Source organism: Coptis chinensis, chromosome 4 (assembly GCF_015680905.1).
Source record: "Coptis chinensis isolate HL-2020 chromosome 4, ASM1568090v1, whole genome shotgun sequence".
Classification (NCBI taxonomy): Eukaryota; Viridiplantae; Streptophyta; class Magnoliopsida; order Ranunculales; family Ranunculaceae; genus Coptis; species Coptis chinensis.
In genome coordinates this window covers 66,546,074-66,560,565 of record NC_141459.1, presented here as the reverse complement: position 1 = coordinate 66,560,565, position 14,492 = coordinate 66,546,074, and the positions used below count along the sequence as shown (strand labels likewise).

General features: G+C 43.7%; 1 protein-coding gene and 1 non-coding gene across 2 annotated transcripts; one reads left to right on the top strand and one right to left on the bottom strand.

Moving 5' to 3' along the window:
* The first annotated feature begins 8,568 nt into the window (after nucleotides 1-8,568).
* On the top strand, nucleotides 8,569-10,163 carry LOC147504469 (HSP20-like chaperones superfamily protein). The gene is made up of 2 exons (XM_086557338.1): nucleotides 8,569-9,103; nucleotides 9,687-10,163. The coding sequence occupies exons 1-2, from the start codon at nucleotides 8,797-8,799 to the stop codon at nucleotides 9,971-9,973; spliced, it is 594 nt and encodes a 197-aa protein (XP_086413464.1). The 5' UTR covers nucleotides 8,569-8,796; the 3' UTR covers nucleotides 9,974-10,163.
* Nucleotides 10,164-11,507: 1,344 nt separating this feature from the next.
* Nucleotides 11,508-11,580, bottom strand: TRNAA-AGC (transfer RNA alanine (anticodon AGC)). The gene has a single exon. It is a non-coding gene; the product is annotated as a tRNA-Ala (tRNA).
* Nucleotides 11,581-14,492: the final 2,912 nt, after the last annotated feature.

The window sequence follows — 14,492 nt, the reverse complement described above, 5'->3', positions numbered from 1 at the left end:
CAGAGGCTGACCTAAACAAGGTTTGCCTCCCTCACAACGATGCGCTTGTCGTCCATGTCAAGATCAGCGACTGGACAGTTAAGCGCGTCCTGATAGACCTTGGGAGTTTGTGCGACATTTTGTTCTACCACACAATTCAGGAAATGAACCTACCCAAGTCGGTCTTCATCGATCCGATTGCTCCTTTGTACGGATTCAACGGCTCTAGGGCCGACCCAATAGGCGACATCATACTTCCAGTTTTGGTAGGATCCCAAGAGGATAAGGTCAGCTTCAATACGCGTTTCAGCGTCTTGGATATCAAGTCGTCCTACAATGCCATCCTAGACGACGGTGGATTCATAAAATACAGGTTATACCGTCTACTTTAATCAAGTTATCTGTTTTCCAGGCCCCAGGGGCATGATGGAGCTTCGAAGCAACCAACTCAAAGCCTATCATTGTAATCAAATCCTCTCAGCGAACAAGACCGCTGAGGCTCCCATCAGCATAAGAAACGAGGCCACCAACTACACCATGGCCAAAGACTTGGTCGCTGAAGTCAGAGGCAACGCACCAACTCAAAACGCTGGGGGCTCCACAAAGAAGGTCTATCCATCTGTACAGACCCCGAAAGTCGCCAAGGCAGTTATTGATTCACTCGTCAGGACCCCAGAGGTCGCTCATGCAGTCAGTGCTCCACCTGTTCAGACCCCAGAGGTCGCCCCACCAGATCCCATACAACCCAAATAGCTTCTGGAAAGTACTCCAGCCTCTGTTGTTATGACCACAGAAGTCATCCCAGACCTTGTTGTTGTAACCACAGAAGACGCTCCGGTTCCTGCAGTAACTCCCATCACTCATCAGACCAACAAAGCATCCACAGAGCTTCGTCCCCCAGAGGACGCTCTCCCAACACAAGCTATGACACCAACTGAAGAGAGGCAGCGAGTGAACCTAGGAATGGAAGACGACCCTAAGTTCGTCTATGTAGGGGCTAACCTCGACCCCACACTCAAAGCCCAGCTTGTAAACTTTTTATCCATGAATAAAGATGTTTTTGCTTGGTCGTATATTGATGTGCTAGGTATAGATCCTAGCGTTGCATGCCATAAGTTAAATGTCAACCCTAGTGCCAGACCAGTTCGACAGCAACCTAGGAGACTATCACTACGCTTTCAAAAAGCAATCAATGATGAGGTCAATAAACTCAAACAAGTTGGTTTCATCCGAAAGGTCGACTGCCCAGATTAGACCGCTAACATAGTGGCAGTTCCAAAAAAGAATGGCACGGTCTGCCTTTGCGTTGACTTCACCAATGTCAACCAAGAAACACCCAAAGATAGCTTCCCATTACCAAGGATCGACCTACTTGTGGACCAGACCTGCGGCCACGAGCTCCTCTCCTTCATGGATGCCTATAGAGGGTACAACCTAATACCAATTGCTGAGGAAGATCAAGAGAAAACGTCCTTCATTACAGAACAGGGAGTTTATTGCTACAACGTCCTCTCATTCGGCCTCAAGAACAGCTGGAGTGACGTATCAACGACTGGTAACTGACATGTTCTAGGACATGTTAGGTGATACCATGGAAGTCTATATTGATGACATGGTCGTCAAGAGCAAGAAAGCAGGTGACCACCTCACTCACCTTGAGCAAGCGTTCTCCAGGTTACGCCGAACCCGAATGAAGCCAAACCCAGAAAAATGCCTTTTCAGAGCGTCCTTCCGGCAAATTTCTGGTCTCACAGCGCGGGATTGAAGCTAACCTAGATCAAATCCGGGCATTCTTGGATATGCCCGACCCGCAGACAAAGAAGTAGATACAGAAGCTGTAAAGCATGGTCACTGCAGTTAACCGATTCATATCTAGGGCATCAGACAAATGCCGACCGTTTCTACAACTTCTCAAAAAAGGCGAGCAGTTCTCATAGAACAATCAGTGTCACCAAGCCTTCTCTACTCTCAAAGAGTTTCTTACAACACCTCCCGTCCTAGCCAAACCAGTAGACGGAGAAACTCTGGGGCTTTATCTAGCAATATCAAACTTTGCTATTAGTTCGGTTCTCTTCGAGGAGGACAACAACTCAGAGAAACTAATCTACTTTACAAGTAAGACACTAACTCCAGCCGAAAAGAACTACTCTTACATCGAAAGAGCAGTATTAGCACTATTATATTCTGCAAGGAAGTTCAGGCCATATTTTCAAGTGCACCCAATCAAAGTACTCACCGACCTCCCGTTGAAGAAAATACTTCATAAGGAAAACAAGACAACTCGCATGGCGGTTTGGGCAGAAGAGCTCGGAGAACAACATATAGAGTTCGTCCCACGCACCTCGCAGAAAGGACAAGTCGTGGCTGATTTCCTTTCCAACTTCCTGGTGGACGATCTACATTGGGAGCCAGAGATAGACGTCCTACCCCCTAAGCACAACGACAAGACTGTTTGGTCTCTCTTTGTAGATGGTTCCAGCAACCCCGGTGGAAGTGGAGTTGGCGTTGTATTAGTATCGCCCGCCGGAGCAGTGATGGAGAAATTAGTTCGCATCGACTTTGCGACCTCCAACAACGAAACGGAGTACGAGGTAGTAATTATGGGGCTTAGAATGGCGCTATAACTCAGTGTACAAGAGCTTCAAGTCTTTAGTGACTCGCAACTGGTCGTTCGCCAGATTGCTAAAGAGTATACTACCCACGAAGGTAACCTTTCTAAATACCTTAAAGTTGTTAATCAGTTACTTCTATCTTTCAAGAAAGCCACCATACACCACTTTTTGCTTAACGAGAACCATAACGCAGACAGTTTAGCTTACTTGGCTACTCAAACACCGAGCTGCACCCCGAGACAACTCCTCATTGAAGTAGTTGATCGTACCAAGTAGAGCATGTCTTAGAAGTCAGCGACCTATGCCCACTCTTTGAGGATCAGATGAGCCAGACATGGATGTAGCCCATCATAGAGTACATCCAGAACGACACACTCCCAGAAGAGCGTACCAAAGCCAGACAAATTCCATATCAAGCACGTCATTATTGTGTTTTGAATGACAAATTGTTTCGAAAATCTGCTGGCGGACCTCACTTGAGGTGCATAAGTCCAACACAAGGCCAATTGATTTTTGCTGAGATTCATGAGGGAGAATGCGGCAATCATGCTGGAGGTCGCTCTTTGGCCCACAAAGCAATCTCCCAAGGATACTTTTGGCCTCGCATGCAGATCGACGCCAAAACGTATGTTCTAAAATGCAGCAAATGCCAAATCTTTGGCCATAATATCATCCAGCCGGCTCGCGAGTTGATCAGCATTGCAAGTCCTTGGCCATTCCACATGTGGGGCATGGACATCATGGGACCATTCATCCCACAGAAAAGCATCGGATTTCGCTTCGTCCTAGCTGCAACCGATTACTTCACTAAGTGGGTTGAAGCAGTTCCTTTGGCACATGTCAAGGAGTCACATGTTAGAAACTTCATTTGGACTCACATAATCACCAGATTTGGTCTGCCGCACACCCTGGTGATGGATAGCGGGTCCCAGTTCAAAGGCAAAACGGTCAAAGATTTTCTGGCCAAGTGGAAAATCGTTCACGCATTCTCCACTCCCCAGTACGCTCAAAGCAATGGCCAAGCTGAGGCCAGCAACAAAGCCATATTAGAAAACTTGAAGAAAAAGATTGAAAAGAACAAAAGCCAATGGCCAAACCAGCTAGAGAACATTCTGTGGACTCACCGCACCACAGCTCGCTCCAGCACAGGCGAATCACCATTCTCCTTATGTTATGGCACAGAAGCTGTTATTCCCACCAAGCTGACAATCACGACAACTCGATCCGAGCTTGTCGAGTCAGGACACAATGACTCAGTCCTAGCTTGAGAGGTCGATTTGCTCGAGGAACGTCGTGACCTAACAGCCATCAGAGTGGCATCTTACCAGCAAATTCTAAAGAGGTCCTACAACAAACGAGTACACCCTCAATCTTTTCAACCTGATGATCTAGTCCTGAAAAAGACTCAAGATGACTCCAAGCTATCACCAACATGGGAGGGACCATACATAGTAGACCGAGTTGTTGGCAACGGGGCATATTGGATCAAGACGCAAGAAGGGAGACCACTACCACGACCCTGGAACACTTATTTGTTAAAAAGGTTTTATCAATAAAGATGCAGTCTTGTACAATTCATGTTTTTTTTTAATCTTTGTCAATACAAGTAGTTTAAATTATATTTGTATTGTCAAACACTCTGTTCACTTATATCTACGACAAAACTGCACTCGCACCAAGTGCACCATCAGTACAGGCACACTTCCAGCACTCTCATAGCATCCATCGCTCTCAGTGAGCACTACGCCTTCAGATGCTAAATACGCTCTTCGCGAGCAGAACGCTCTCCGGAGCTTACAAGCTCATAGCCTCTCTAAATCTCACCAAGTTGAGGACCTATACTTCTAGAATCAACTCCGTGAATACGCTCTCAGTGAGCACTATGCCTTCCGAGGCTAAATACGCTCTCCGCGAGCAAAACGCTCTCCGGAGCTTACAGGCTCATAGCCTCTCCATATCTCACCAAGTTGAGGACCTATACTTCTAGGATCAACTCAGTGAGTAGTACGCCTTCAGAGGCTAAATAAGCTCTCCGTAAACAGTACGCCTTCTAAGGCCAAATATGCTCTCAGTGCGGTATACACTTTCGCAGGATAAATACACTCTCTGCGAGCAAGACGCTCTCTCGAGTTAACAAGCTTCATGGCCTCCCTAATTCTCACTAGTCGAGGACCTATACCTCTAAGATCAGCTCAGGCAGATCGCTCTCTTGAGCAATACTTCACAAGCATAACGCTTTTGTAAACTAAATCTCAAAGCCACTATATACCACAAGCATCATAAACAGAATAATAACTACAAGCAGTCAAGCAAAAACAGGCATTCCATATACATCCACCAAACGAACTACCCGGGTTATCCTAGGAAACCAGTTCTATTGTTTCCGGCCAAAAGCCCATTACAAACACACACACCAACTACCGTTCTCAAACAACATCATCAAACCTTTCAACAAGAGAGACGTTCAACACTTGAGAAGAGCTCGGATCACCAGAAGATGCCACAACTGCCTCGGTTAAGGTCCCATCCAGCTCGCCAGAGGCCCGAGACTGATCAATCACCACACCAGTAGTAGGAGGAAGCACGACCATAGAAACAGTACTAGCATTTTCGAGTGGCCCGACCTCGCGTTCCCTTGAAGCTCCACGTTCCTGTTCTCCTTGCAGCTCCTCATATTGTTTCTCCAGCTCCTCTACCTCAGCACGAATGGCAAGATAGGCATCCTTCGCCTGCAAGGTGGCAGTTTTACATCTTTCAGCATAAGCGGTCGCTATAGCCATCTTACTCTTCAGCACTTCCACCTCGTGCTTCAGCTCGACCGACTCGTTCACAGCAGACATCCTCTCCAGCGTCAAAGAAGTGAGTTGCGACCTCAACGCATCTAGTTCTTTCTTTTCGATCGCTCCACCTCTCGGCGTCGCCGTCGTCGTCCTCGGCGTCTCAACCTTTTTCTTCTCTGGAACTCGGCGACCGTCGTTTCGTCTTCAACCGGTACCCAAAGAATAAGCTAAGGCGTTCGCGACAACGATCCCCATTAACATCGAGCAATAACAGGATGCACAATACAGAAAAGCGATCCTATCTGAATGAACTTACCGGATTACGATTGCCTTATCCATGCCTTTGAGGTTCGATTCCAGCTCCTTGGAGTCCAAGTCTTTTCTATCTCCATCCAGCGCCATCCCCTCGAGCAAACAAGCAGCTATCGGTGCGGATTTGTAGCTACAATCCGACCTCCTCACATAGCGCTTTTTACCAGTCGCTTCATCTACATACATTAGGTTGCGCTCCAGCTCATCTTTCCCAGCACTAGCATGCCCTTTACCAATCTCTTTCATACCAGCCTTCCTTTTCATCTTGCCGGAAGTATCTCCAGCAACCCTGGTCGGAGCGACCTCCGTGGCCTCCTCACCCAGAACGCTGAAGTCGGGCATCAGCCTTGCACGAGCCGTCCTTCCCCGGTTCGCCCTTCACCACCCCCGCAGTGCGGTCTTACCCTCACAACCTTGGAAGGGCGAGACTCTGGGTCGTTACCCTTCCTCGTCAAGGCTCAGGGATTTCAAAGAGGACGTCGTCCAAGTCGAACGGAGCGTCCTCCTGACCCTTCCCAACTCAAGACCCAGACGCACCAGCACCCCCAGCGAGTCGCTTGAACCCAAAACGGCTTTGGTTCTTATCTTCCCTCGTCACCAGATCACTCCTACGCTTTTCCATCACAGGCTTCCTCGAGGTTCTCTCGCTCACCTTACCCCGCGCCCTGTTCTTTTGCCCCTTCCTCTTCTCCCTAATTGCGGGTCCACCCCGTTCTTTAAAAAAATGCACAACTTCCGAAAGCTTCGCTCATTTCTCAGCTCTCGTCAACCTAGCGGAACTCTCAATCACCTCTCGGCTCGTCTCCTTTTCTAGGGCGATATCTGCACAGACAACGAAATAGTCATATCAGTACAAAGTCAACCAACGCAGGATCAAGATTTTCAGATAGTGTACTAGTACCGACCAGTAAAGTTGCATATTTTATTTTCCATACTGAACCCACTCACACAGTAGTTTCCAACAAGCAGCAACGGTCTTTTATCCCAAGACTCGTTACTCACACCATCCAGAACGCTCGACAGTTTAGCTCGAGTTTGCAAGCTAAAGTTAAGCGACCGAGATCGCTTTAATGAGAAATGCTCAATAATATCAGCGACCTCTATCCGGTATTCACCGCTGGCGTTCAACAGGTCAAACACCTTGAACAACCGCCATGTGTTACCCACAAACTGAACAGGCGCTTTGCCACAGCGGTTCAAGAACTCACAAACCAACTTCGAGAATGGTATTGTCATGAACGCCCTCAGCTGCCCCTCAAAGATTATAACCCCATAGTTCGGTGGGGTGTACCTATCATTATAGACCAGAGCGTTCTGATCGGGCTCATGGATCTCCAGACCGCTTACGGTTATCCCATATTTTTCCCTTAAATAGGGGAACGCCCTCAAAGTGTGTCTGTCCACAGCCCTAGGCGGCAGCCCGCTAGAAGACGACCTCTCACAGCGACCTGAAGTGCTAGCTTCAGCAACCACAAACGCAGATCGAGCCTCATCTTTCCCACATCCAGCCTCCTCAACTGCCTCATCTTCATCACCACTCTCACTCACCCCACACACCGACTTATCTTTCTCTTCCTCTTCATCATCCCAACCAAGAGAAACTTCGCGAACCTCATGAGATCGCGTATCATCTGAGTCAGACATCTTTCCTTTAGCCCTAACATTCTAGCCGCTAGTAACTAACCGAACGTCCTAACAACTCTAGAACAAAGACTAAGCACGAAGCAAGAAGCAGGAGTTCAACAATGGCAGAAAACTAACCTGAAAGTTGTTGCTGTAGTGAAGTGTTTTCTACAAGGTGAAGCAGCAAAATGACGTTTCAAAGAACCAATGTAATCTTTGAACAACCGCCCCTCCAGTTTCCAAGGCATCATGATTACACCCTAACCCTAGCCGCACACGACTTTCAACAAACTGTCCTATCTTTTCAAATCGAAAAATGGGCGCACGCGTTTTCTCTGCAGAACTTCTTTCGGATCCTCTCGTCGCGTGAACACGTGTCAAACATCTACGCCCACCAGCTCACAGGATAACACAGATCGTTCTCCCTAGCTTGTCGGATATTTCCACATCTAACATGCTCCATATGCGCTACTGTTTTCTCTCAGCAAGTCGCTTCCATGACCGGCATGCCCTACTGAGAGGGGGTTGTGTAAGGGAGTGATATCCTCCTTCAGGAATATCAGGCGCGTACTCAACATGATAGAAATACCACACCGACCTGTGGAATCAGATTGCGTCTCCAAGCTAAGAGAACGCTCTAGCACAGTTCGCGCCAGCACGCGAATCAGGAGATAACGTGACTCAGCTTACCTTCTAGAAGCAATCATGAACAGAGATGCATGTGCACAAATCACTGCCACCACCTACTGACCATTGCCGCAAGCTACTTTCCCAGACTACTAATCCCCATCATCATAGCAGACCTATAAAGACAGTTCTCGCACGCCTCCCTAATCTACACCCCACGTTTGTGATGCACTTTACACGTGGTGAGTGAGGATTCACTCTCAACATCTATAAATACCCCTCCTATGAACTACGCCAGACCTGATTCTTCTCTCCCCACAGAATCGAGAGCAAGATACGAGCAAGATACGTAGGCAGTTCGCTCCTAGAACGAACTCGGTCTCTTTAATAATCCATTCCAGTTCCCTCCCACCGTGTATGTAAAGGAAAACAAAACCACGACTTTACACATACCATTCCAGTATTGAGTATTCGATCACTAGGTTGAATTGTCCGCGCAATAGCATAAACCAATTGGAGTGTTACTTAATTCGTTGAATAAGAATATATCATTACACTCATAGTGCATCATCAAAATACAATCTAATTTGGTATCCAATGACAGCAAAAAGTGATCTAAAACTGATAAATCAGACGCCTGTGTTGGCACACTTTGGCATCCATGCTAAATCAGTGTGCCAAAACACTTTCATATTACAATGGGAAAGCTCTAGAAAAGATATATTCCATCAGCCTTTCCACTCCTACAAAGTCCAGAAAGAATTTTTCGACCACCTTTCTTAAAGGAAGGTCACGCTCAAAAGATGATAAATCTTCAACTCTGCTCAACAAAATTCCTTAGCATTTTCAACTGCTCATAAAATATGTCTTGCAGGAAACAACTTGAAATTGGATCAGAAGATCCAACTCCACAAAAATGGTGTATGCCACTGAGGGAAGACACATTTGATTCCTTCATCTCTAAGGGTGTAACTACTGTGACTAAGGTTTTCGGCGATGGCTCTTTGTTCAGCCCACTGTTGTTTGGCAAGTTTTTTGATCCATCTGATGCCTTCCCGTTATGGGAGTTTCAATCAGATATTCTACTGTCGAGCCTTAGGAATTCTGGTCAGAGCACTGCTGAGTGGTATGAGACAGATTTGGAATATGTACTGAAAGCAGAATTACCAGGTAATTGCTTGAACCAGTTAATCATCTAATTTTTGTATTCTTTAAGTTGTATTCTAATTCCATCCGGTTGGTTTTTAGCATGTAACTTGTACTGTGATTTTATATGCATATTGTTGATGGCCGGAATGAATCTCCGTTTTCTTATTAAAGCAAACTACATTAAAAATGAAAAAAAAAAGAGTATTTCTTTTGCAAATAAAACCCATCCCCATATTGTGGACACTCCGACGCACTACTCCTACTTCAGCAGACAAAAGTTTACGCAGGAAAGAAAATTGTTCACGAAATTCAGTGTTATGGATCAAGGTTTTTCCGGTTAACAAAGTATGTGAGTAAAATTTAACTTATTGATCCTTCTTAAAAGTTTGTAACTCTTATTTCTTTCTTTCTTTTCTTTTTCGTTAAAAAAAAAACCCTGTGTGGTTTTGCAATTTGAAGCCGCAAGCACAAAAGCTCCTGTTCAACGAAAAAAATGAATTACAGAAACTAAGCTTGGAGAATTGAGGACAAGATCTCTGTATCTAGGTTTCCTTTCGTAAGTTGTTGTAAGATGTATCTTAGCATCAATTATCTGTCAACACAGGTGTCAAAAAACTTAGTCCTCAGGTAATTGTGGAGTGCGGGAAGGTTTTGGAGATCAGTGGACAGTGGAGAGAGCAACGCGATTCTGATGTTAAGGACTGGAGAAGTGGTCGCTGGTGGGAGTTTGGGTATGTACGGCGACTGGAGTTACCAGAAAATGCAGATTGGAGGAAAACAGGGGCAACAGTTGATGACGAAATCTTTCTAGAGATAAGAATTCCCAAGACTCCTACAGACGATGGTCATTCTACAAAACAGGGAAATGATGTCGGGGCAAAAAATTCTTAGCTTGTATATTATAAACATACAGACAGAGCAATATTATATCTACTGCACAAGGATGAAAACTTAATTCTATAAGACTTGAAAATATTGTAAAGATACTTTCTCTATTATTTTAAACAAGCGCATCTTGATCTTTTCATGTTAAAAACCAGTACTTCTTGCCTATTGAAAAGATCACAACGCTTACAGAAAATTGGTTGATTTACTAGTCCAATCAGTTTCGCCTTTTTTTTTTCTCTTTCTTGAGTTCCCAAAGCATTGTATGTACCAACTAATCTAGAAGATAGTTGCACTGAAAAAGAAAAGTACTTATGCAAAAGCACCAACAATCTCTGCCTGCGCCATCTATATATGTTCACTTCCTACGGTATGCTTTTATATACAACATTATGAAAGACTGATACTGTGGAAATAGTTATACTACTTTCATTTATTATTTACCATTGCAAGAACCTCTATGGAGCAAGGGAGAATTATCGGTATCTGACGTTTGTACGAGTGTAGGACTAACTGTAAACTCTAAAAACAGGATTTTCATTCGCAGGAACAGACCATATTATCAGAAAATTTGAGTAGTGAAAGTCTGATAACCACGCAAAACGGGTATATACAATCCCCTCAGGCAGTAGGTTTCCAAGTCCAAATTACGCTAAAAACAGCCTCCATCTGGTTTATGTGTGCTTAAGCAAGTAATTTGGCCCTAATAGAACAATGGAGAGTGACAGCATGCAACTAGACTTGAATCATGCAAAACAAGTGATAACTGATCAAGGATGAAAGCTTACCTAAAGCAAACAAAAAACAAAAGAAGTTTCTTCGTCCTCAGTGATCAATACTACGACGGAATTGACAACTCAAGTATAGAAATGTTAGCTGATACATCTAACGAAACAATGATTTACCTAACCAGCATTAGGTTCTTTAGCATTCCCGAGAAAAGCTAAATTAGGACATTTAGATCAAGTGGTCATCTCTGATACTTACACTCAATTACTATTCTACTTGTGCAAAAAGGTCTACTAGTCTATATCGTCCTTGTCCTACAATAGTTGTTTTTATATTAACAATGGTACTATATAACTAGCTACCCCATGTGGAATAGCATCATCTAATGTAAAACAGCTACAACTTTTTCCCTCCTTTGGCCATAACAAGGGGAATGTACTTATATCATCTAACCACATACTACAAGAAAGTATAGCAGCAAAGATGGCGATGTAAAAAAAATTAGACAAACACAGAAAGTTATTGAGTAAATGAGACCATACCAGAGCAATTCATCCAGCACTTCCCAGAAACATCTTCATTACACATTGCTGCTTACTAGGCATATATATTCATTGTCATTCTATCCTGGGTATTTTGTCAAATACGTGCATCTACTTGTCAGCTAAGATTCTTTGTTGTAAAATGGATTTTGGCATGTGCTTACAAAGTGACAGCACTGAAGTTATCGGTTTGTTTAAATAAAAAACCAACATAAACAGGTAATATATATCATCATCATACCAAAAAAGAATGAAAAATAAACTGTAAGTGGAGATGCGGGGTATCGATCCCCGTACCTCTCGCATGCTAAGCGAGCGCTCTACCATCTGAGCTACATCCCCATATTCTGAACGGTTGTTGAGAGTAAACTATATATTACAATAAAATAACAATGTGGTCCCTGCAGATATTTCTTTGATAGAGGGCCATGCCGATATGGGGGCCGGATGTTCACAACATTTTTAGTTTTGGCCCACCTTTGGCTTGGGCTTCCTACAATGAGGTTGAAGGTTAAATTGTTAGCATGAATCCTAATCCTTTATAACATTTAGCTTGGAAAAGAGTGAACCAATCGAATTAAGCCAAATGAGTTCTTCACGAAATAGAATACATGATTTGAATTTTGGAATCCCGTAAAATTTCATTTAATCCATCTCTGTGTCTTCTCTCAATCCATACAACTTATTAAAAACTAGTCAAAATAAAAACTTAGAATGTACTCAAAGATGAAACTTATTAAATTTGTACAATTTCTTATACCATACAACCATTGGATCGAGTGTAAATGTGTTACATATAGCAAAAATTGTACAAAAAAATGAAAAAATTGTGAACGTTGATAAGGCGCGCGCCAGACCGAAAAGCTAAAAGAAAAGGCCGCACGCCTTATGTTAGCTCCCGCTAGCTTTGGTCAAGGTGAGGCACAAGGTCACAAAAGTGCGCTGGCGCTTTAGTTGCACACCTTTTTGCACCTTGACTACACTGGTTTCAAGCAATATGCAATGAACGTACAAATCAGGCAATAGCTGACACATTATGGTCCTCAGAAAGTCTGGCTTAATTGGCTTTGCTTAGTTTTCAAACTTTTAGGAGAATGTCGAAGCACCATATGATGTCATCGGTTTAAGAAGAACTATTTAACCCAAAAGATGTAAAAGAAATGAATCCAGAACATAAACTTAATCGTCCTGCCGAACTTTTGGCAACATTAGTCCAAAGACACCTCTCATCCATAAAAATCAATTTAATTAAATTGTTCTCAATGACATGCATGGTCTCGATTTAATTATTATTATATTATTATTTTTTTTTTCAAACGTAGATAATTTATAATCACGATGAGAAGAGCATTGGATTGTATATGATAGCTTGGAATTATCCATTCAAGTAAGTTAGTTACCTCATGTTCCTTAAATTGAGCTACTTCAGAGGAAATCATATCCACGATAAAATCCATCATTATGGTTGGAGTTAACTCTCCAACTGCATTTGCTTTCGAAAATTCTTGTACCTTGTTGGACTTTGTTTAATTGGGACCCTCCTTCGTAGGACCCTAACGGGTACATACCCATTACCAAGTCTAGGTCCACAATTCCTAGCTGTTATAGGCACGAATCAATGTCAAGCAAAGCCCAATGGCTCAGATCCATTGATAGCAAAGCCCAGCCCATGTCCATTGGATGTATATGCTTGGAAGTTGGAACAGTCCAAGCCTGAATCAAACCTTCCTAATTACATAAGAAACCGACCTTGAAGAGTTAGGAAACAAGTCCAATACTGAATTGGCATATCTTATTATGCTTAGAGGTGGTTAGTCACGTGTCTGACACATGCTTACTAAACACTCATGATAAACACGAGATCACTTACTCACAGAACTTATCCAATGGCTCTTGTCTCATTCTAGACATTTATAGTCCTGGGTTATTTCCCATCCACGTGTCATCCAATAAATGACGGGAAATCCCCCTTACAGATGCCCCCTCGCCATCTAGCACGTGGGCGTTTGAAGTGACACTGCTTTTGGCGTGAGAATCATAAACTGTTGTTGGAACTGCTTACAGACTCACCTAATTAAGGCTCTAAAAAGACGACTCAAATAGACACGCCGTTTCCCGAAAAAGGTAATGATGGCAGTTCTATCCCGAAAAGATGCAATGCTCGGGTTAATTGTAACCATCCATCTTATATATATATATAAAGGATATGGTGAGAGAGCCCTCATTATCTCTTCCGTTATCTTTTCCCTGTATACTGAACGCTTTGATCTCCCGTTAGGGTTTAACCAAAACTTCAAACTTTCTCTCTTTTCTGATCATGAATCCCAATTGGTCATTTATAAACTTTGGGGGATCTCTCTTCTCTGGAACTGATCCGAGAGAAATTTCACATCCCTGCTAATATTGGTCTTGAGTGGGGGAGATTGTCTGATGAGTTGGACTACAAAGAAGTAGCACTCATCACAATCGGTCAACTTAGGGCTGGACTCACCTTGCCCCTCCACCCAATGTTGAGAGAGTGTCTGATCCACTTCAATCTTGCTCTTGGTTAAACGGCACCCCTGTTCTACAGAACTGTCATGTACTTGGCCATACTAGCAAAGAAACATATATTCGTTCTAAATTGTTGGGTGTTTGAGTATTTTTATGAGGTCCACCGTATTCAGGACCAATTTTACTACTACCTCATGACCAGAGACAAGAATTCTCCGATCATCTTTTTCGAGGGGAAGCAGAGTGACGAGGGTTGGGCTGATCATCACTTTCTAGTGTTGGGTGATGCATGGGGACGTTCGTCCTCCAGATACTGATGGTGATCCAGTGGGGATTCCTATTCCCAGAAAACACACTCATGCTCCTACCAGTAAGTCTATTTTCTCATGAATTTTACAATCATCATAAGAGTCTTTCGACTGAGTTCCTTTGCGCACTATTATTCCTTAGATGACTCTTCCCCCTGGAACCAATTAACTACAATTGATGCTGCTATGGTAGACTTCATCAAGAAGATCCCCAAGGATCAAAGGATGCCCTGGGTGATAGTTCCTGACCCGTCTATTTGAATATTTCAACATATCTGCTGAAGAACTGCTAGCACTTGCCCCCGACTTTTCCCCTTTTGGGATAAATACTGTGAATTCTCGATGCACAGTACTTCCTCCTCCTGTGGATCTGGATGCTGGTCTTTTTCCTCCTCCAGTTCAGGATGAATCCTTTTTTAGTACTAGAATAAGAGGAAGCCGTAAAAATAAGAG

Excerpts from the sequence above, each read along its gene's own strand:
- LOC147504469 (XM_086557338.1), top strand. The coding sequence starts at position 8,797 with ATGTCTTGCAGGAAACAACTTGAAATTGGATCAGAAGATCCAACTCCA. Across the intron at positions 9,104-9,686 it reads ACTGAAAGCAGAATTACCAG|GTGTCAAAAAACTTAGTCCT; the intron begins GTAATTGCTTGA and ends CTGTCAACACAG.